At 38.7% G+C, this 23,353-nt stretch overlaps 1 protein-coding gene across 1 annotated transcript; it reads right to left on the reverse strand.

The window, feature by feature from the left end:
- Positions 1 to 172: 172 nt before the first annotated feature.
- Positions 173 to 23,094, reverse strand: antxr1d (ANTXR cell adhesion molecule 1d). Its single transcript, XM_056761113.1, has 18 exons — positions 22,773 to 23,094; positions 18,416 to 18,487; positions 18,265 to 18,336; positions 18,055 to 18,136; positions 17,756 to 17,786; positions 17,588 to 17,661; positions 17,405 to 17,473; positions 17,226 to 17,306; positions 17,096 to 17,156; positions 13,351 to 13,449; positions 13,201 to 13,270; positions 10,715 to 10,793; positions 10,120 to 10,215; positions 8,932 to 8,970; positions 8,064 to 8,162; positions 7,502 to 7,669; positions 7,293 to 7,373; positions 173 to 2,029 (listed from the first exon to the last, which is right to left on the reverse strand). The coding sequence occupies exons 1-18, from the start codon at positions 22,919 to 22,921 to the stop codon at positions 1,772 to 1,774; spliced, it is 1,680 nt and encodes a 559-aa protein (XP_056617091.1). The 5' UTR covers positions 22,922 to 23,094; the 3' UTR covers positions 173 to 1,771.
- Positions 23,095 to 23,353: the final 259 nt, after the last annotated feature.

Raw genomic sequence — 23,353 nt, forward strand, 5'->3', positions numbered from 1 at the left:
TGTCATGTTACATGACGTGATTCATCACCCCGCTGAGTATGAATTCTTTATGGAGGTTTTAACAGTGGGGCGAGGAATCGGGATCAGGAATCAGGATATTCATCAAAGGTGGAAAGTTTGTCTTCAGAATTCATAATTTTACTTTTCTATGAATGGCACACAGACAGTGGAAAGCAATGCAATACTTTTATTGTACAGGGAAACTATGCATGTGATAATGAAGGCTTAGAATTTTGATAACTAAACCCAGCACATCTGTGATCACCACATATAGGAATTCAACAGAAAATGTTAAGCGTGAGAGAGAATTCAAAGAACATGTCAAACGTTGTTTGACATTTCAACAGATTGATTTTATAATGAACTGTAAAAGCATTTTCAGTTCTTTTTAGGATGAAATATGACTTACGCTTTCATTACTGTATTTACATGAAACAAAGGATGTTATTGATTTTCTCGCATCAGAAGAAAGGGAGAAAGGTTGATTTTTTATTAATGAAGCCAAATAACATTCACATATGATTTCAAGTAGATAAGCACATACAGATAATGCACAGGATGTAAAGCCCATTAATGTTTTCTTGCTGTATACACATGTCTATTAATTATTCATCAAGCAAAATGCACAAAATATATAAAACATCATGTAATGTGTCGTGTACCACCGGTGGACACCCTGTCATTTTATATTCAAGTGCCTACCAGGAACACAAGGCTAAATAAATAAGCGGTTTGTACTGCCCTGCAGTCATAACGCATCAGAATTTCTAACCAAGCATAGCGTCAGTTCTGGCAGGTCACGTGAGTTTAGCTTGCATCAGCCAATCATTACAGGTTCAGCTAATCAACATTGACCAATAGCCATACAACACATACTAGACTTCGTCCTATTAAGTCGCCTTTGCTCCTTATCAGGTTCTTAATCGTGCCGAGTTTGCCCAGAACAGTTTCCTTCCGCCAAACTTAAAGGGCTGATATGACACGGCTAAAACGAATACTATTGTTTGTTATAGATTTAAGGTTAAAAAACGATGTATTTTTGGGAATATCAATTTCCAAAGCAATTTTACTGACATGTACGACCACCTTACTTCCTTAATACATTTGGGCGGTCTCAGTCAAAACATACCACGAACTGACGTAGATTTGTGGGGGTGTTGTTACACTCAGCGTTTCAGGCAGGTTTGGGTGAGCATTCGCTTTTAGATGCATCTTCTGTTTCGACACTTACATTTTTGCAATTTTACGTGTCTAATACATGCATGGGCCACTTATAAAACACCAAAGACACAGAAAAACACGTATTCGCACCATATGACCCCTTTAAATTTTGCATAAAATATTTTAGGACAGTGGTCCTGACAAAATTAAAATTTTGCGACTCCACACTTTTAAAGCTAAAACAGGGCACAATGTATACCATACTTACTATAAAATAATTTATGTTGTTTATCTCCAACCTTGTTTTCCATCCATTCAGACACAAATTCACATGCTAAATGCTAATGAAAACACCCATAGTTAACATTCAAAAGTTTTTAAGTGCTTTAAACCCTTTTCATCCATTTTGCACGTGTTATATTCTCTGCCACCATTTTGTTGAACGCAGAGCCTCACCTTATGGTCAACACATAAACAGATAAGTCACAGAACATTTGATTCGTTCCAAATAAACAGATCAAATCCAGATCAACAAACCTACAATCTGAAACTGTGGGAAACCAGTGCCACTAGTAAATATCACAAGCTTTCTCAAGGCCCTCCATTGTTTTCAATGGCTGTTCCCAGGGCAGGGTGGGGGTCGAGATGGAGGGGGTCCACGGGGGCCTGGGGGTGCTCGGGCCGGTGGAGGTCCTGGGGGTGAGCGGTTGATGGAGGGTCCACGGGATGGTGGTCTTGTGGGCGGAGGAGATACGGCCGGCCGCATTAGTGGCTGATGGTCTGGAGGGGGCGGCGGAGGTGAAAGGTGGCTGCGCGGAGGTGACCTTGGCTCCTCTGCTTTCACTCGGGTAAAGTTGATGCATCGTCCCTGCAGTAACAGGACAGATGGCTGAATCACTATCAGTTAAAAACAGAAACTCTACTCTCTCTGCCATCACTTTTGCCCTCTCCAGGAATAAAACAAAGGCCAGTCTTTGTCTTTTGTACTGATATGCTGTTTTTCCAACTCAACGTGAGGGTAAACACCAGAGGTGACAAGTTGGAGATCTTCTCTATGAAATGGGTGGGATTCGAAAACAGAAGCTTGAGATATGCTGCAGCTGATCCTATTCTGCGTTCTCTTGCTAGCTTGCTCGAAATGCCCAGGAGATGAACCCACAGCTCTTCAGACATTCAGAAACTCAGCTGTCAACTGCAATTCTGTCCCTAAAATCATGGGGGTGGGGTTGAAAACTCGCTGCAGAGAGCGTTAAGAATAGCTATTTGTGAAACACGGTGTTGTAGCACATAGTGAAAAAGACTGGACTAGGAGAAAGCATACATTCTTAAAATGAAGTGATTCATTGTTGTCAAAAAGGCTGATCTTATAGAAGGAACTGTTAGAGTTTGGGGTTCAAATTTAGAGAAAGACTGACCCGAGCCATTCAAAACTCTCTTTACGCCTCATTTAGTGCAAAAAATGAAACTCTGGATGACACCACCACACCCACTTTTGGTGTTCACAAGGCTTAAGAAATGTGATGTATTCATATGCAAGTGCATCGAGAGAAAGCGTCTAAATCTTTTCCTCTCAAATGCAGTACACTTGGCTACATGCATACTTATAAACAGAATAAATGTATGTTTTTTGTACAATTTTTTTTAAACATTTATTTTAAAACAATTGACTGTATCATTTCTATAAAATAAAAAATGTAAATGTAAACTAAAATTATTTTGTCTATAAAATGGGGTACTTAATAAACAATAATAAGTCTATGGTAAAAAATAATAATAATCACTACAGTGAATAGTATTAAATGCTTATCATAAAACATTTAGTTTTGACTCTAAATTTGCATTATATAAGCCATATTTAGAGCCTTGACCTAAAAATGAGTAGTTACACATCAGAAACATGTAATTCTATATTAATGCAACACGTTGCTAAGTTGCTTGGCAAGTTGCTTAGCTTTCCTGTAGCTCAGTGGTAAGAGCATTGCTTTAACAATGTAAGGTTGTGGGTTCGATCCCAGGGGATTGCACATACCTATGTAAAATGTATAGGATAAAGAAAAAAAATGTAAGTCGCTTTGGATAAAAGCTTCTGCCAAATGCCTAAATGTAATGTAAATGTAAATGTAAGTGTAAACATCCTAATATCCGAATAAACTATGTTACATGTGGGAATAACTGTGTAAATATCAATAATAAATTTGACTTTTGACAAACATTTTTTTTAAAAACAATCAAGAATGCACAAAGCGATTGTTATATTAACCTTTAACAAAAAAGCACCATGTAAATAATTCACTGTCCTGCTCTGATCTCTCACAACTCTGAACATTTGAATTACTTTCCCTTGAGTGGAAAGGACTGGTTCTACGGGGGCGCCAGCTTCTGTCATGCTGTTTGAGTGTGTATCAGACAAACAGATGGAGAGTTTAAAGGCCACTAGCTAAACTGTGACAGAAAAAATATATTCGTTTTGTTCAAGCCCCGTATAGCATTCGACTACAGATATAGGCAAACTGACCCATAAATATGATTCTTGTTATAATTTAAATATTTTTTATTATATCCTCACCCTTACTTGTCTCATTTGTATGTTGCATTACGGAATTAAAAAAGTTTGAGAATGCAAATTCAGGTGTGATCTGGTCTTCCACATCAATTTAAACGAAATATTTAAACACAAAGTATCTGCATCTTGAAAGAAAGCCGAAACCACCCATTGTGATTTAACACACAAAACATACACATTTTAGCTCCATCACCACCATGTAAAGCCAACAGAAGCTTGTAGCCTGCTGGAGACCATCCACAGTGATTTAACAGCATATGGCTAGATTGCTCTTCCTCTCTCCCTGCACACACATCTGCACAGTATTCATGAGTATCCATTCTCATTCTGACCATATGCTTACCCTCGTGTGGGCCTGTTGCTGTGCCGCTCGCCAAATTGTCCGTTTCGTCGCACACGACCGGCAAAGTGATGGCTGTGCCCCCCAGCCAAGTAGACCTGAATCATTCATCGCCACCCCCCGCCAACCCGACAATGGACCATCACAATAAAACCCTGCTGAATTGGCCCCATGTCACATTATGGGGCTCTCTGTTTAATAAGCTGTTAAATGAGACCACCAAGTTTTGGTTACATGAGGGCTAAACTCTACCGTAGACCTCTGTGACATAAAAAAACAGAAGACGGGACAGGGAAACCCCAGAGAACAATTGCAGAGGCAAGTCATTCAGCCTCTCTCATAAATTATGTTAAAAAGCCACATCCTTCTGTTAACCAGAGCCTTTCTTGTAACAACTTTTACATTCATGCGGGGCATTATGAAAAACAAAACACAAACGCTCTCTATCCCACAGATTTTCTTTGTCTCAGATGGTAATGGCTCTCGGACGTGAGGGGGCAGATAGTGACCATGTGAGGTAAGGGTTGTAAACAAGGGAGACAAAAAGACCAACAAAGATTTTTAACAACAAGAGCTTCTTTCTTTGCACAACAACTATAAGCAGGCAATAAAGCAAGGCTGTCACCATTGCATCACAATGTGTGCGCTGAGGCTTATGGGTAAAGAGTTTGACCCTAGAACCATCTGTGGAACATTAGTTTAGGTCATACAAGTTAATGTTTAGCATTCATTCATAATATAAGAAGGTTGATCGGACTTCAAAGGAATTCAAAGCTTTAGTGTATAATAATAAAAATGCATTAGTGCTCATTAGGAGGTCACAATATACCATAATGGAATATAAATAATCATGATTATTAATATTGTGTCAATACTACACATATTGTAAATAGTTCAGAGCTAGCATCAGTAGACACTTCAATTTAATAGGTGGGGGTACTCATTTAAAGGAGACATCATATGAAAATCCCACTTTTTCTGTGTTTAAGTGCTATAATCGGGTCCCCGGTGCATCTAGCAACCTTGAAAACGTGAAAAATAAGAACGCAGTAAGTTTAATTTGGTGTGCCTTTCCCTGCTAGCATATGAAAAATCGTGCCGTTCAGATTTCGCTCCGGTTGTGATGTCCAAAGCGGATTTTGGGATTTTGGGGCGCACTGTAACTCATTATCATTTAAAGAGACATGCACCAAAACTGAAATGGGAGTCATCATTTACTTACATTTCAAAACTGTGTGACCCGTTTTCCTCTGCGAACTGCAAAAGAAGATATTTAAAAAAATGTTGGGTAACGAAAACAGTTGGTCTCAATTGACTTGCATGGGTTTTGTGTCTGAACTGGTTTTTGGTTTCCAACATTCTTTAAAATATCTTCTTTTCATTTTGCAGAAGAAAATCGTAGATGTTTAAAATGACAAGAAGCTGAGTAAATGATGACAGATATTTCATTTTTGGGTGAACAATCACTTTAAACGCCTCTGCATCTTTATACTTGTATTTTGAGTCTGGTTAAAAAATAAACCAAAAAAAATTCAATTATAACATCTATTTCATTTCAAAACATATTGCGATGATGTCAATGGGCACATTATTTGAGTAGTAAACATCTCAGATTGTGACAGAACTATGCAAATGTATAAAACATTGATCCTTTGTAATTATTAAATATAAGCACAAGCATTGCTAAACCAATGAAATGTCTGACAACTAATCAACGTACAAAAATAATGAAATACAGTATGTGACAAAGTTTTAGCTAAGCTTAGGTTTTAACGGAAGGTACGGGTTAAAGAAACAGTCAAAAGAAAGACAACGAATTATACAGCGATTTAAAATCAGAGATTAAGCTGTCTGTATCTCACCAAAGGTCTTGTTTGGACACAACGATCCATTTGTGTCTAGACGACCCCAGCTCATAGTGAATTGTTTTGCAGGTGGGCATAAAGCACACCACAACGCTCAAAGCTTCCCTGAATGGCACAGCTGTTTCCACCCAAACCATCTCCTTTACATAGTCTGCCGCCTTCTCCAGCACCTTCAGAAGCTCACACAGAGCAGCTGGACTCTGACTCCCTCAGACAAGCAGATCATTATGAAGCCGTATAAAATAAAACCAGAGTAAATCAGATCAGTCCATCTACTGGGGACAGTGAAGTTACAATAGGATCATACTGTACAGCCCGAGACGCTGTGGCACACATGAAAGATGCCTTTCATTGCCGCACAGATGTGTTGCCATGCCACGGCCTATGCTGATGGAATAATGCGGGCTGAAGAGAGAGCAGAAACTGAGCGACGTCTCTTACAAAGACGGGAGAAGAATGAGAGACTGTGCTTGGCCACACGACCGTTCCATGTGGGGAGGAATTATGAGCGGCATGAGAATACAAGAACACAACGCAATTAGACTGCTATTTCCTGTCTGGGATACAGAGCATGCTCAGTGGGGATGGGAAAGTCACACTGTCTTGAGGGATGAACCACAACACTCGCAGGAAAAAGCATGAGGGTGTTTCTCTGACTAAAGAAACTCTGACAAATTTTAACTCCAAAATTGTGTCTGACAAGTGTAAAACAAAACAAATAGTAGAAAAATAAATAATGAAGGCATCACTGTTTCCACTTAACAAGTTGACCAAAAAAAATTCTGTCATCATATACTTACCCTCTTGTCATTACAAACCTGTACGACTTTCTTTCTTCTGCAAAACACGAACAAAGATATTTTAAAGAATGTTAGTAACTGCGACGGTACCCGTTCACTTTCCCTTTCAAGTATGAACAGAACTAATGCAAGTCAATGGGTATGGCCGTTGTTAGGTTACCAACATTCTTTAAAATATCTTATTTTATGTTCTGCAGAAGAAAGTCATACAGGTTTGAAATGACAAATGATCACAAAATCATTTTTGGATGAACTATCGCTTTGACAAAACCTTAAGAAATAAAATCACAGTCATCATGCATTATTTGTTCATACTTTCATAGATTGAAATCTTAAAATTCCAATCTTAAAATCACAAACTAATCAAGAAAACTTGGAATGCAATAACACAAACTCTTTCAACGTAAACACAGAACTAAGAAATTGAAATCAGTTCTTTCCCTCATTTGGACGTTTACAAATAACAGACTGAAGGTAGATTTATAAATAGACTTAATGAATACATTAGAATAAGACAAAGAACGTTGTTTGGGATATGGAACTGTTTTCTAATATGGTTGTACCTGATCTCCAGGCTGAGGTCTCATGAGTGAAACCTGGTTGTATCCTCTACGGAAAAGGGCCCACAAAGCATCCAGCTTTCCCTAAAGAACAAGCAAAACTGTTACATTAAAATCTTTCAGAAAATTGGAATCTCATTAATTTATGTTAAGATGTCATGTAATTCTAAAAACATTTGTACCTGTATAAATGTAAGTAAAAACCTGTGTACCTGTATAGGACTGTACCACTTTCTGTGGTGGGCAAATCTGTGTGCATTAGGCCGTCTGGCTTTCGGTTCATAGGGTTCATATTCCTGCTCTGGCATTTTCACTACGGCATTCTTTGGCTTTTCCAATTTAGCTCCTTCCTCAGTGGAGCCCTTGTTACCCCAACGGACCTACAGTACAACCCCCCAGAAAAGCAAAACACTTAATAATACATTCACACTATAGCAAAGTGTTACTAAGTAGTGCATTCAACATGCAATTAGAATGAAGCATCTATTTTATAAAGGACAATAATCCTCGGGTCTTTCAAAATAGCTACTGTTGCAAATTACAGGAGTAGATCTACAGGCACAGACGTGTCCTGCGCTGTCATATGATCTAGTTTTGGCACCAGACAGACAGTGAGCATTTAAGGTCATAGTGACGTGTTCTAAAGGCTTGAGGGTTCATAACATCACACATCCCGTGTGGTCTTTATTCCCCTGAAGCCTGTGTTAACCTATGATCAAATGACACCCTATGTGAAGTTGAATCGCACCCTATGAGCTCAACGGGCAACATCACCTCCATCCTTTTGATTCCGCCCACTCCTCTTCCTCCATAGTAGGATGCATCTACTGTAGGCCATTTCTTCTTGGGCATGCCATCTTCATCTTCAGAGTCCTGAGAATCAAATACACAAGATTACTTAGCGTTAAGTAAGTCAAAATACAATTGGCATACAATCAATGCAGGAAGGACAATGCTCAAATCACTGTCTAAACATTAGTCTACACGCATAAAATAAACACAAAGACGCAGTCAAGTCACGCTAGTCACAAAAGCGGCCACCGCATTGTGTCTTCGTATCAAAGGGAAACTTCCGCCCATAGAAGCCACGGAGACAGAGCGCCCTGTTTACACTCTCAGTGTTAAGAGGCACAGATGCACATTCTAAAGCCATTTCCACAAAGCTCTTTTATTTGCCATCAGCCTCGGTGACTGCTTGCCTTTGACCTCTTGTAACAAAGCAAACACAAGAAGATCATTATGAGGCATTCCCCGCATTTTGCCATTCAGTCTTCCTGCAGTTCAGCCCGTGGTCCCCACTGCCCACTTGCACTGCACTCCAGTCTGTCTTGTTCACAGCCTAGGTTTTCCACACTCACTTGTACAGTTTGCTCAGACCGAGTGTGTATCTGAGGTTGAAAATGCCCTTACATGGTGACGGCGACTTTTCGAAGCATTTACACTCATAGTAGCTTTCACTGGCAGAGAACAAATATGGTTTGGAATGGATTATGGTATTTCTGGTACGCAGTTGAATTAGGTTATGGAAGTTGTTTGTTTTTATCGCGTATAGTCTGCCTTTTTAGCGGCCTGATTCATATCGACTGTACATTTTCCTGTATATGGCTGTTTTCACACACTTGGATTGAAAATTTGGACTCACAGGTTCAGGCGGCGGGGGTGGAGGCGGATCCTTGATGACCTAAAAGAGAAACCAATATCAGTACAAAAATGTCATCTAAGCACAGAATAGCATAACAACACTGTATTTAACGGAGATTAGGGTTGTGCAAGTGTGATTAACGCCAACATATGTTTTATTACTGTTAGCATGAAAATTATATGAATTGAGTATCTCTGGAATGTCGATTGTATATAACAACGCGATTCAGCATAATAACAATAAATTCTTCATTTTCTCTTATAATATTCACTGGAAATAACATGTTTAGATAATTAAGATACAATGCAAAAATATATTTAATTGCATATACTTTGACAGATGTTTTATTTTTATAGATGTTTTTCTCCAAGTCTTAATGTGACCCCGGACGACAAAACCAGTCTTAAGGGTCAATTTTTGCGAAATTGAGTTTTTTAAATAATCTGAAAACTGAAGAAATAAGGTTTCTATTGATATATGGTTTGTTAGTAAAGGATACTTTCTGGCAGGACAACACAGTTTACAAAGCTGGAATCTAAGGGTGCATGAAAAGCTAAATATTGAGAAAACCGCCTTTGAAGTTGTTAATCTGAGGCACTGCAGAAGGCAATCCATTCACAAAGATAAAGTTTTTATACATTTACAGTAGGAAATTTATCAAATATCTTCATGGAACATGATTGTAACAAATCTCAATAAAATGGAAGGAAGGAGGCGGGAACCGGCAGACATTAAACATTTATTAACAGAAATAAAAACAGCCGGCGGCCCCTCACGGACGACCGCCGGCGAAATAACATAAACATAAATACAAACACAAGTTCGGGCCCGGTCCTCTCTCTCCGACGGTCCGGTCGCTCGTTCCTTTTATGCTCCCATCTCCTACGTGATTCGAGCCCGGTGTGCGCACAGCTGGCGCTAATTCACAATTACTCACCGGACTCGAACCACGGTCTCGCCCACTCGAACCACTCTACTACAATGATCTTTACTTAATATACTAATGATTTTTGCATAAAAGAAAATTCAGTCATTTTTACCCAAACCTTGTATTTTTGGCAATTACTAAAAATCTTCCTTTGCTACTTAAGACTGGTTTTGTTGTCCAGGGTCACAAATGTGCCATTCAAAATAAAATAAATATGTAGAGTTTTATCATTTTTGGGGTTGAAACTGAAAAGGACGTACCACAGTACAGCACAGCGGCCAGAACCACCACATCAACACTAGACCCACCAACAGAGAGATGACAAGTAATGAGATGAGCAGGATGGTCCCATCAAACTGTGTTCAGAGAGAAACATACATCTTCATGAGTCTGTACTCCCAAAAGCCTAAAAATTCCAAAAAATTGCTAAAAAGTGTGATTGTGTACTTTATGTTGTAGAACAAAACAGCACAGTCTGTTAGAAATAATGTTAACCAAAGACCTTATTTTACTCTACCAATGATAGTCCAAGTTAGGTTAAGAACACGAGTGACAATATCCTTACAATTGCATCTAAGTGTTTTTAAGATTTAGGTGTCTTGAAACAGGACCTAGGAGATTAAGTGAGGTGTTTTAGATTACAATTAAAAAGGGAAACAGGTGTTCAAAGAAACAGATTTTCTTTTTTGACATCTTATTCAAACTTACGTGACCAAACCAGACTCCTCTGATGAAAGAAAGCAGAGGAGACCTCAAAAGAGTAACGAAAGAGAAAGGAAAAGATAAAGAAATGAAAGTAAGTGATAGAAAGTGATAAAAATATTCAGGCGTCATGTTTTAGACAGATCTACTCACACACTCGGTGGTGGTGATGTGCACTGAGCTTGTGATGTAGGACAAACCCTCATTCATGCTGACCTGCAGATATATCACCCTGCGAGAGAAAAACAGTCACACCCTTTCAATAAAGCATACCCATCACATTCCTCTGACTAACATGTGCGAGCTTGTAATGGACTCATTAAATTAGATTAAATTCAGCATTTCTTTTTATCATGTGGAATTTGGTGCCTGGGTAAGAAAATGGTTCAGCAGTGGTAAATGTTTGTTTGACACAGCTGCTTAAAAGACTTCCAGTGCATTCCTCGTGAGCCGATAACAACTCCGACCCTCAGAGACCAGCACGCTCAAAGCATGTAGGCACAGGAACTTGACAGATAAGCCCTATCTCGGCAGAGCTATGCATGTCAAAACTAACCCTCACTTGAGATGTCAGATATGTATGTATCTCATGTGATGTGGATAAAAATCGTGTATTGAGAAAGAAGAAGGAAAAGGATGGGTTGGTATTGCTTATAGACATCAAAATCGACGGTGCTGTGTCCAGTTTTCGCGTGACAATTTCTCAGGGAACTTCCATGTTTGGCTCTACCACAGGCAGTTAGAGCAGCGATCTGCTGAAAGATGTCACACATTTCCTGCTGAAAATAAGTTACTAAAGGGGTATTGCCCCCCATCCTCTCTCTGTCTTTCGTGTCTGTCTTCGACAGCCCTTCCAGTGCCACTCTGTTGGCAAACTGGGGGAGGGTTTGAAGGGGGGCACAACAGGAAGAAAGGGGGGAGGGGGGTTACCAGTGACAGATCCATCTCATTTTCCATCAATCAGGAGGCGACTGGCTCTTTTTGTGGATTTCTTCAGAAGGCCTCTCAGTCACCACGTGTTTAGGTGACAGAGCTGACGGCTTCGTCTCACGCGGGTGCGGAGGAGGAGAGGGCAGTCTGTGCGGTTTGCCTTTTCTAAACCCCTCAGAAATCAAGAAATAGCAGACCATTGACTTCTACAATGCAGGACATCATTTACTCAACATTTAAAGTGATAGTTTAACCAAAAATGAAAATTCTGTCATCATTTACTCAAGCTCTTTTCATTTGAAACCGGTAGGACTTTCTTTCGTCCATGCATGTCTAAGACACCTAAGATTGCAAAAATTAAAGTGTCGGAACATAAGATGCATTCTATTAAAAAGTGAATGCTCACCCAGACCTTCGTGAAATGCCTCGTGTTACCACACCCCCACAAGTCTACGTCAGTTCGTGGTATGATTTAACTAAGAAATGTGGGCGTACTTGTCTGTACAATTGCTTTGGAACCAGATGTTTCAAATAATGTGGTAAGAGGTGTTACATTTTCACTATGCCCTAGTTAACTGGCCAATCATAGCACACCTTGCTTTTCAGATCGATGAGCTGTGTTAAAAATCTGTGCGTTTTAGAGAGGCGGGGCAAAGACGAGATACAAACAAGCACGGTATGTGGAAAATACGGCGTTGTTGAACCTTAAATCGTGTATACATAAATTAATTACATCTAAAACAAACGATAATATTCATCTTAGCAGTGTCATATTACTCCTTTAACAACTCCAAAATACATTCTTTAGTGTTCTGTGGAAGAAAGAAAGTCATACAGGTTTGAAATAACAAGGGTGAGTAAATGATGACTGAATTCATTTTTGGGCAAACTATCCATTTAAGTTTATATAACCAGATGGCAGAAAGTGTCAAGACAGAATGTTTTTATCTACTTTTAGGACTTATAAAAACAAATATGTCTGCGAGAGAGACTCAAAGAGGCTATAACACAATAATCTCAAGAAAGAAACAACAATTCTATGTATGCTCACTGACAAGCTGCGCTGCTTTATTAAATATTGATTTATTGAACAAAAACCTGTTGTATCATAAATATATATATATATATATATATATATATATATCCAAGACCACAACTGCCAGTGAACCAGTGTAGATTCAATCAAATGATGTGTTAAATAATACAGCTTTATTGTTTTTAAGTGCCACGACAAAATCCCTCAACGGGACATGAAGGAGACTCAAACTATCTCAAGGAATCTTCCTGACATGAACAAGATGTATGAAATCCTCAAGGTGTCTAGAGCCGACGGTACACATCATTACGCCAGTGGAAGCTCATTTGCTGTGGAAGGCCTTATAAGCAACCTGTGGTCACTCTTGAGGGCTTTGCTCTGGCACTGTATTTCACGGTCTGTTCTTTTCTTTCTCAGCTGAGAACATCACCAGAGCCTTGGGCTAAAGCGCACACTCACTGAAAACTTCACGCAGGTCAAGCCCACGGTGGCCAATCTTTCGTGCGGGCTAATTATAAGCTCATCTCTGGCTTTTTACACCACATGCCTGTTGTCTCCACGTGTTAGGGTGTGTGGAGATTGACAGATAAGCGTAATTCTTCATGACATTGACCCTAATTTTCAAGGGTACCAACATGTAATGCATAAAAATGGCAGTGTGAAGAGCACCCACCTTCCAGTCTCTTTTATGACCGGTGCGGGGCAAAGGAGCAACGTGTCTTCAATACTGACAGGCCTCTCATCTGCAAATAAATAGCATGAAAATATATATTTTAACAATAAGGTTTTCAATCTGATTTCCTTGCAATGTAATATAACATACCCAATGTAACAGTATCGTTGATTTTAAAGCTGCACAGAACCTGTTTGATGTTCCTTGCATGCAAAAATCCATTTCCCCTGACAACGACTTGAAACGAATCTTAGGAGAAATGAAACAAGAAGACATTTATAACATTTCAGAGGGTCTGTTTGCTGCATATTCAAATTCATATTTTGTGAATTTAAAATAGAAAGACATGAAATTCTTTTTATTAGTGATATGCATTTATTATTGTAAGCCCCCTGTAAGGCTGTGCCAGATCTCCTGTGGATCTTTGTCTCATACAGACCTTTTCGAAACAAGCATATACTGTAAAATTATCAAGTGTGTTTAGCTGGAGGGCTTGTTTTTCCATCCTTAACCTTTCAGGAACACTCAACTCAACTCTGCAAAAAATGCATTTGCTCCACTGGTGCTAATAATAAAAGTGAAGAGGTTCACAAATCTCTTGGAGTCGTGTAGCTGGGGGTGCTGCGTTGGTGGCCGACAATGCTGGCTGCCTGACCTTTGAGACCCCCGAGGCGATGCTGTAGACCTTCTGACGGCTGCTAAGCAGCATATGTTAGAGAGAAAAACATGTTCACTTAGAACCTGTCTCAGTGGGCGTCAGAGGACACAGAGTGGATGTGACCTTACTGATGGCATCGAGCGCATCCGTGTGTGTGTGTTGGACAGAGATTTGAGGGCATTTGAGTGAATTCCTCTATGTTAAAGAATTATGTTTGTTAAATTTCAACAGAATTAAACCTTAAAGGTGACAAAGTCATCCAACAGCAAAGTGAAAGACATTATTTTACTTTTCCTAAATACGGTAAATAAATATTTATACATTCATATTTGTATTATCTGCGATCTAAAAAAAATAAAAGTTATTTTACCTGTTTCTCCCGTTTTCATTTTCTGAAAATAAATATTTCTATTTGAAATTTGGTAGAATGTTTTTAGTAGTTCACAGAATAAAAAAATCATTTTACCTAAACACTATAAATAGTAAATTCTGAAAAACATGAAAATATTCTCTTTCTGTGGCTTTATATATATATATATATATATATATATATTATATAAATACGGTACATATTTTTTGGAGAGACTATATACTACTTTTTAGCATTATAAGTGCATCAGTTTAACCGAAAAATACATAAATTATAGATTTGTGTGACTTTCCTTCTTCTGTAGACAATAAATCTACTTTTATGGTGCATCCATAATTTGTGGTGAAAGGTTCCTGGGCACCATTTACTTGTATTCATCAATTCAAATTTAACATTAAACCTCTTCAGCATTCCATAAAAAAAAAGGACATCATAGAGGTTCTAGTGACTAAGATAGAATTTCCATTTCACTCATTCAACTGGAAACAGGCATGCTGTGATGTGCCAATGGTTTCCAAACAAAGCTTTAAAAATCCTTCATAAGTACATAATGTCTGGGCTGCTTGAATATTCTCCGAAAAAAAATCCCCTTGTCTTTTCATAAATCTACCCAAACAAATTCCACTCCCAACCCATCCAATTAACCTGTCATTTCCTCTCTAATTATCTTAACCCTGTCGGCCATGCAAATGCCCCTCTCCACCCCACCTCTGTGTCTAAATTTGCCCAGCTCTCTTGCTCACGCCTGCTTAATGTGACGTCCGTGCAGCCGAAATGGCTAATTCCATTTAATTTTGGAGGCGGGCATCAACATCTATGTCCTTTTCTTCCCGTGTTACTGTCAGACGTGGTGTGTTGGGTTCTGACAGGACAGCGCAGGGGTAAAAAGGTCAACAGTGGCTTGGCAGCGGGCAGCGCTGGCAGCGAGATGGTGGGCAGGGGCTGGTACGCTGTCGGCTCACGCCCGCTGTGCTGAGCGGGAGAGCTGACGCTTCCCATCCACACCTGAGAGTTTGATGGGTCAGGCTGTTTGGAGCGGAGGTGCCACGTCCGAGCATGGACACTTCAATCACTGCTCAAGGGGAGAAGCGGATTAATCAAAGCAACGATTGCTGTCACGTTTGATGGCTGGACCTCCTCTCAAGACGAAAGTGATGGCCTGTTTGCAGGCTGCGTGAGCTGGTCACTTCTCATCAGTTTGATCTCCGGTGGAACAGCCTTCACATTATAACTAAACCAAACCAAAGTACCATGATGGAACTATCCCCAAAAACAAGCCATGTTGAGATGCGTGAAATGCTATGCATGAACATGATTCTGATTTTTTATGTTACTATATATATACTCTTTTTTTTTTTTAATAGTAGCTCATGGGTGAAACTGGTGCACAGTGAGTTACTTCCAGAATTATTTAATAGTATAGCAATATGTTTCATTAATTATGACATTCATTGTGATGCAATGAATTCATTATGGATTATGCTCATTAATCGTAATTATGAACGGTTTAGGGTCATTAACATTAAAATCTACATTAGTCTCGGTCTAGTTATTTTAAAACCATCACAATATTATTGTAAAGTCAAACGCATAGGAATGGAAAATACATCCTCCGTATCTATTTTCATTATATTTGACATCAATAATATAAAATTGAGACTTTAAGCAAGTAGACACGCATGTCCTCCAGGAACCAAAATTCTAAATTACATTAAATTAAAAACAGATTAATACAGGAGATGGCAACAAAGCGGGTATGCGAACAGACTGCAGGGTTATTGTTGTGTTATCTGCCGTTATGTGCTTGTGGTCACTGCATGCTCTCTCTCTCCCTCCGTGTGCTTCGTGGTTTGATGTCTCACAACGTGACAGAGAACTTATTGTCAGGAATGCTCAAGTGAAATTAGAGAGCTGTGCGTTTTTTGCCTGGCTGGTTCGTCTTGGCCTAGTTTGCCACATCAGATCTGTTGTCTAGCGGTGGTACTGCCGAATAGCTGTGCTACGGTTCTGCACCGCCTTAACCATAGAAATGCCCATTTGTTTAATTGGCTGCAGCTCAGCAGACAGGCCTGCCACATTGAGCACTGGTGTGTAGGCCAGTGAGGATGGATGTGGCTTGACATGACCTTATTAGCATGCACTTACTGCGCGAGAGTGCACTTACTGCGCCGTCTCCCTGGAGATGCGGACATGCGGATGAGCTTCGTCCAGACAAGATCAAATTTCATTTTCTGGCAAGTGCAACTCATAAGCTACAATAAGCCGCTCGCCACTTTCTCAAGATTAGCACAGTTAAAGGGAAAGTTTACCCTTAAATAAAAAAACAGTAATTTACTCACCATCAAGTTCCCAACCTGTATAAATGTCTTTGTTCTGTTGAACACAGAGAAAGATATTTGGAAGAATGTCAGTAACCAAACAGATCTCATCCCCAATATACTGCCATAGTAGAGAAAATAAATACTACGGGAGTCAATGGGAGACGAGATCTGTTTAGTTACTGACATTCGTCCAAATATCTTCCTTTCACTTTCCTTTCAGTTTAGCAGAACAAACTAATGTATCCAGGTTTGAAACAATCTGAGGGTGAGTAAATGATGACAAATCCCTTTAACGGGGCTTATTGTGTAGTACTGTTCTCTTGCTAATGTCTAATCACATTATTTTTTCGTAAACCATGTTAAAAGCTGCATTGGGATAACAAGGTGCAAGAGGCCTACAGCATATGTTATGTAAAGATTCTTATAATCTACATATTATGTACTTCATAAGATCAAAAATTAAATTGCTTGACAGCCCTAGTAAATGCATGTAAATGTTTTGAATTCATGCAAAGAGACAATGTGACATGATGAGATCTGTCTTACCACCAGCGCATACACTAGACGGTTCAGCTGCTAAAATCTCGATGCAGGATTTCTTGATTATCTATAAAAAAAGAAAAAGCTTGTAATACTTAAAGATGAAAATCATAACACATGAATCAAAGAAACTTACTGAATCGATCACTCCTTCAAGTGCCTGGAATCCTCCGATCACAGGGAACACATGCTCAATGGTGTCCGCAATTGTGGCCAGCTAAAACAGCCATACAACAATGCCAACACAGGCAAGGTGAGATCAAAACACCTCAGGTGCCAACAAACGCAACTCATTGAGCAGTGGTGTGATGTTACCTGTGTCTGATTAAAGTCTTTCACACCCACACAGTATACGATGGCTCCCATAGACCGAGCTCTCCGAGCCTACACAGACGGCCAACACAAAGTCAGCTCTGGCACTGAGCACATGCCATTGTTGATTACAGCCAGAAAAGAACAGGCCACATCTACAGTGACATCACTGGCTTGTGTACTTGCCTCTTGCTGCGCTGTGACAAACTGATAGTCATTTAACTCGCCGTCCGTCAGTGCAATGATAACACTGGCTGCCCCTGCAAAATAAAACATCATCCCATTAAGCATCACTTTCTCAGAATACAAGTGGAAGTGGGAATGCTATGCATGCTGATTCAGAGTGACACTCACCATACATTCTATGATATATTTGCTCATTTGCCTGCAATTGGAAAGCAGGTGTACAGATCAATGATTGTGATGACAGGCTTTAAAAAGGGGTCATGAAGTGTTGGGGAGATAAATGGGGGTGGGGGGTTGGGAAGTGGCCGGAACTTGACTGGGGATGTCAGCACACAAGTACCACAAAACAACATACTGGAGCGTATGCACAGAAACGAACAATATGGCTGACGTGATGTAACTTTAACTTTAAACATGGGTAAATCAGAAGACTTTAAATATTCAAAGGTGATTAAAAATACATATACCTTTGCCAATCCAAGGTTCATATATGTGTCACCGCCTGGAATTTCTCTCCTCAGCATATTTAGACCTCTGGTGATATCATCCCTTAACGACAGATAATGGAGAAATGTAATTAAAATGTAAATACAACATTTTGTGTAGAAGTGTAAATTGTAGACGTGCAACATGGATGTTGTCTGGATTGGTTAAGATCATGGTTGTTTTGCCTATACCTCTTCTCAGTGAGTGGCATAATTATGGTTCCACGAGTGGAGAAAACAATGAAGGACATCCGTAACATTGGGCTATAAAAGAAATGAACACCATATTCGACAGGATTTCATCGCAGCACTCAAGTATAATACAAATAAAGCCGAGCTTCACCTTATAAATTTCTCTGCAAGATGTTCCACAAAGGAGTAAATTTCAATCCAGTGGTGTTTGACACTTCCAGATCTAGAAAAGAATCACAACCTGTATTTTACAGACTATTCGATAAACATAAACAAAGCTTCAATGCCTTCTGTGAACTATAACAGCAGCCTTGAACATAATTACACAGCATTTACTATCTATCTTGAGTCCTCAGTACTCTATAAAATGTGCGCATCTTGCTAATTAATTATAGGCCTCAAAGTGCTCCCAACAAGGGCTAATTGCCTTTGTGTCAGATGAATTTGCCTCCTGCTAGTCAGGAGCAACGCCCCTTCCTCCTGAAGCCAGCCGTTTAAATGAGAACAGATGGCAACGGGTGAATGTAACAGGTTGGGATCCAAAACAGAGCTGACGTCTACATCAGCATCCAAAAAGGTTCACAGCTCCATCTCTGACAAGGGTGAGGAAACAACTCTGTAACACCACATGAGACAATCAATGCTAATTTCATGTCAGTTCTAAGCACACCTGCACCAGATGTACACAAAAATGCTGCATTTATGCGTGTACAAAGGGTCATAAAACACGATTAACTTTGATTTACTAAAAAACATTTTGTATTGTTATTAATAAATTGGTAAGACACAAATGCTTAACAATAGAACCAGTTATGATTTATACACTGGGGGACTTTATACAATCCTACATTAACGTATACACATTTAGCTGGCGAAGAAAATTCAACGCTACAATTGTTTTTAAAGAAAAGATGGCATTTTCACCATAAGCATACCTTAGCTGTTACCTGGGTGATAGAAATTATTAATAGAGAATGTGAAGCTGACGTCACGCCCTATGGATGTTGCAGTGGCGTCGCCATCTTGGGAGGATTATATTCCACTGCTATTACTGTTTTGATATGTACCATTACTTGTTTTGTTTGATATATGGAGTAATCAAAAGTGAACGACTTCGCGTAATGCTATTGCAGTTTTAACACAGCAAGGCCGACCTACCATAGGTATGTTTCCTAATCAAACAAGAAAAACAAAACACTGCGTTATACACACTTTTGTTTTTGGTAAATAAAATGAATGTACATGAGACAACAAGCGGAATGAAGGAATGGATATTGCAGCAGTGCGGCAGGAAAAAGTTTTCGCCTACTTCCGGTTTCTGTCCCCAATTTGTGAAGTAGACGTATTGTATCAACCCGTTCTTTAACTTTTGATACCGGGCGATTGTACTGAACGAATTCCAAACGGATGTTCGTGCACTCTTGAGAATGGTATACAGTCCTGTTTTAGGGGGCGTATCAAACAAAAGTGAGCACGTTTCTTCACTGAAGTTTCCATATCACAACCGATTCAACGTTCAAAAAGTAACTTTGCCATTTGCGATCACGTGTTCCTAGTTGGCATTTTCATACTTAGGTAAATTTTGAGTTGTTACCTAAAAAAAGGTACATTTAGCAATCGCGAATTAAGTTATCATTGTCTATCATTGTAAATATCATGACAAATTTTCTCAATCAAATGATGTCATGCTGACGTGTGCCGAAAAACTCTCCAGACTGCGTTGATGAAAAGCACGATGGGAAACGACATACTGACGACACAGTTTAAATGATCAGGCATGAATGTCAGCGGATATCTTTTTTCTTAAGTGTTAAATTAACAGTAGAAGTGTATATTTTTGTGATTTATGTGGGGGAAAAACACATATAGCCTATTGTCCTCATAACCACCTTCATGTAAAGCAGTGACATTTCAATTGCATCCATTAAATGTGCAATAAAAAATGTTTTTTATGACAAAAAAATACAAAACACGATGGTTTACGGTTTACATTCAAAAGCATACATTTTAAGAGGGGCTAAGACAAGAAATAATACTAATAGATGATACAAACCAAACAATAAAGATGACATTCAACCCATCCATAAATACAAAACAGGAAATATTATTTGTATTATAGAATAATTCAAACAAAATTCCATCTTTTTATAATTTGCTTTTGGCAGCGTTTTTATATATTGTCCCAAATAATTCTAAAATACTATAACAGGGCGATTAAAAAAATACATTTGGGAATTTAATTCCTAGCTAGCAAAAGTAAGTTATTAACAAAATAATCTTTGACCTCCTTTTTCACAGTTTCCATATATAATTTTATATAAACGACACTAAGTGTAAATAGCAGTAGGTTCTGTTTACACAGGTGAGTAGCATTCTTACCGATATGCTTACCGATAAAGTTGTGCATTAAACATTTTGAAAATAAAACAGAGTGTAAATAATTATATTTATAAGAATTATTCAAATAATGTCAACTTATTGAGATATTAAAGCCCTAACCCTACCCCTAAATCTATTTTATTGAAAACAAATACCTTTATGATGTAAGGTTATAGAAAAAGGTTAAAAAGCGTTTTAAGCAAGAGGTGAATTACAGACTTCGAACCTTATGCCATTGGAATCTTTGTTTGAGAGGGTGGCCTTACACTTTCTCTATTCCACTCACATATTGGTGGGCGGAGTTAGTATAACTTGTCTCTGCCAACAAGGCGGGCTATTTGTACTCCGTGTAAATAGACACTCTATTTTAAAATTGAATATTGTGTATTTAAATGTTAGATACATATGTTTTGTTTTATTGTCCAAGTAATTTTGGCGGACCATAAATATTGCAAAATTCACACTTTCTCTTTTGTGTATTTAAATATTCCTGTACTATAGGCCTAATACTTGTGGCACATTATGTGATAGACAGTAGTGCAGTGCAGCAGTAAAGAATAGCAAGACTATGCAACAGTGTGTGGTAGTCTCCCTAGATGTTTCCCTCATTTTTTTCTTTAGATTTTTTAACTAAGGTCAATCTGCAATACAACACTGCTGCTGGCCAGTATATTTCTATCTTAAGACACATCTGTAAAGTCAGCCCTGTACAAAGACTGTACATAAAGCTCTGTTCCACCAGTGATCAAAAGTCAGCCTATTTGACTTCTGCAAAACCCACCAGCGGCTTTACTTTCCACAAACTCTTTGAACCGATGGGTTGATATTTACAATTAGTGTAGGGTCACTGAGTGGCATTTCAGGCCTCTAAAATTCAGCCAAAACCATTGAGGTGATTAAAAATGTGGAAGTGTGGCAAAAGCTTGATGATGCATGCAATCCCTTAGGTCTCTAAAGGCATTCAGAAAACTTTACAAACAGGAGAGCAAACTGAAGTGTAACTAATAAGCGTTTACACTTCAAGCAACAACAAAGGGATAGCTGGAGGTACTTACGCTGTTTCCTTTAAATTCTGCACTTTTAATATGTGAATAAGTCAGTTTCAGACAAATATCCATTTATGAGCCATATTATCTTCTATAATGGAAAACACCTAAATCTGATGACCTCAAAACTATTTACCGATCTGATGCCTGTTCCAACTTGTTTGAATACAACTCTCACGTCCTGAGAAACTTCAAAATACACCTACACCTACTGTAGTCCTTATTTGCACCCATTGAGAGCTCATTACACACTTATATACTGAATGCTGTAAACATATTTAAACAACTATCTAAGATAAACGTTGTGAAAACATTTAGTTGAATAGTTACACAAAAATAACTGTACTTTTTTTTTAAATCAGATAAAACTCAGTCAGTTATATAATGCCATCTGTTGTTTAAGTACAGCTTCAGTGGTCACCAAAGCATATTTGAGATGTCATGAACTGGCTTAGAGCGTGTCTGCTTCTCTTTGAAAGCAGTCTAATTGACAAAGCAAATGAAACCATTCCATCTTACTTTTTAATGTCCATCTATAATTTTGAATCATGTTGAACTGAAGTGATCAGAATGAGGAAACAATTAAAAAAGAATTTCTTCATTTGCCTTTTGATTAAGACTCCCTTGCTTTGATGCACAAATATGGTATGTGAACAGCACCAGGTGAGAAAAGAAACCCATGCTTTGCCAGGGGCAAAGAGTCCTGTTCATAAATCTGTCTAAAACCTTTTGACAATACGCAAGCATCAGGACTCCACAGTAAGAGAACCATAAGATATTTTTAAACCTTTGCATTTTATTGCATGTGTTACAGTTAAAGTCGTAATGTTTGGATAATGTTAGTAATGATAGTAATGTTTGGATTTGTCTTATTATTAAACGTTCCGTTTCAACAGTATTGTTCAGAATACCTCGAAATCATTAGTAATTAATAGCAAATGTGCTATTGCATTCGAAGCTTTTAGTCGGTTTATACATCATTTATACTTCGGTGGCTCTCGCGAGTCTGGAGGCGTCAGAGTGGTCGCGCAGCAGTGTGCAGTGATCAGAGAATAAAAAGCCATAAATAAAAAGAGTACTTACTTGTCGAGGACAAAATATAAATCGAAAGCACCATGACAGGACCTCTTTTCTTTCTCGAAATTCGACTCCGCTTTTGAGGTATGAAGACCGGACATTAAAATCCCTAACATACCCACAGCAAGACCCATACTTATCAGTGAACGTGCCATTTCATCAGTTTTTCTTTTCTAAAACCACTGGGACAAAATTGCATTTCATATCATTTTTGCAGCAAACAAAGGGCGTTTCCAGGTTATGTATTCGTCAAATAATTTAAATCTAATATCACGGTGTTATATTCCGTAGTCACCAGATCTGCGCTTCCAAAACACAGAAAGCCCCTCCTCAGGGAGAAATGCTTGGAGGAGCGGCCACATACCGGACGATGAACGGCCAGGCAACAGACTGAAACTTCCTTTTCCGGGAAAGCTGATATAAATGTATAGTTTATTAATAAATTACTATTGTTTTTAATTCAGAAAACCATGCAAACTGGAGTTAACCCTTTACGCATTAATAATGCGTAGAAATAAATCGATCACGTTTACTGGAAACCCATTAAGAAAAACAATGTACTGTTTATATCAAATCATGACGAAAAT

Source organism: Triplophysa dalaica, chromosome 11, assembly GCF_015846415.1.
Source record: "Triplophysa dalaica isolate WHDGS20190420 chromosome 11, ASM1584641v1, whole genome shotgun sequence".
NCBI classification, from domain to species: domain Eukaryota; kingdom Metazoa; phylum Chordata; class Actinopteri; order Cypriniformes; family Nemacheilidae; genus Triplophysa; species Triplophysa dalaica.

What these genes read in the sequence shown, in the direction of transcription:
- antxr1d (XM_056761113.1), bottom strand. Translation starts at nt 22,921, where the DNA reads ATGGCACGTTCACTGATAAGTATGGGTCTTGCTGTGGGTATGTTAGGG. An exon ending in TTGTCACAGCGCAGCAAGAG is followed by an intron (nt 17,474 to 17,587) that starts GCAAGTACACAA and finishes CCGTCTGTGTAG; the next exon opens with GCTCGGAGAGCTCGGTCTAT. An exon ending in GTCTAGTGTATGCGCTGGTG is followed by an intron (nt 13,450 to 17,095) that starts GTAAGACAGATC and finishes ATTTCTCCTAAG; the next exon opens with ATTCGTTTCAAGTCGTTGTC.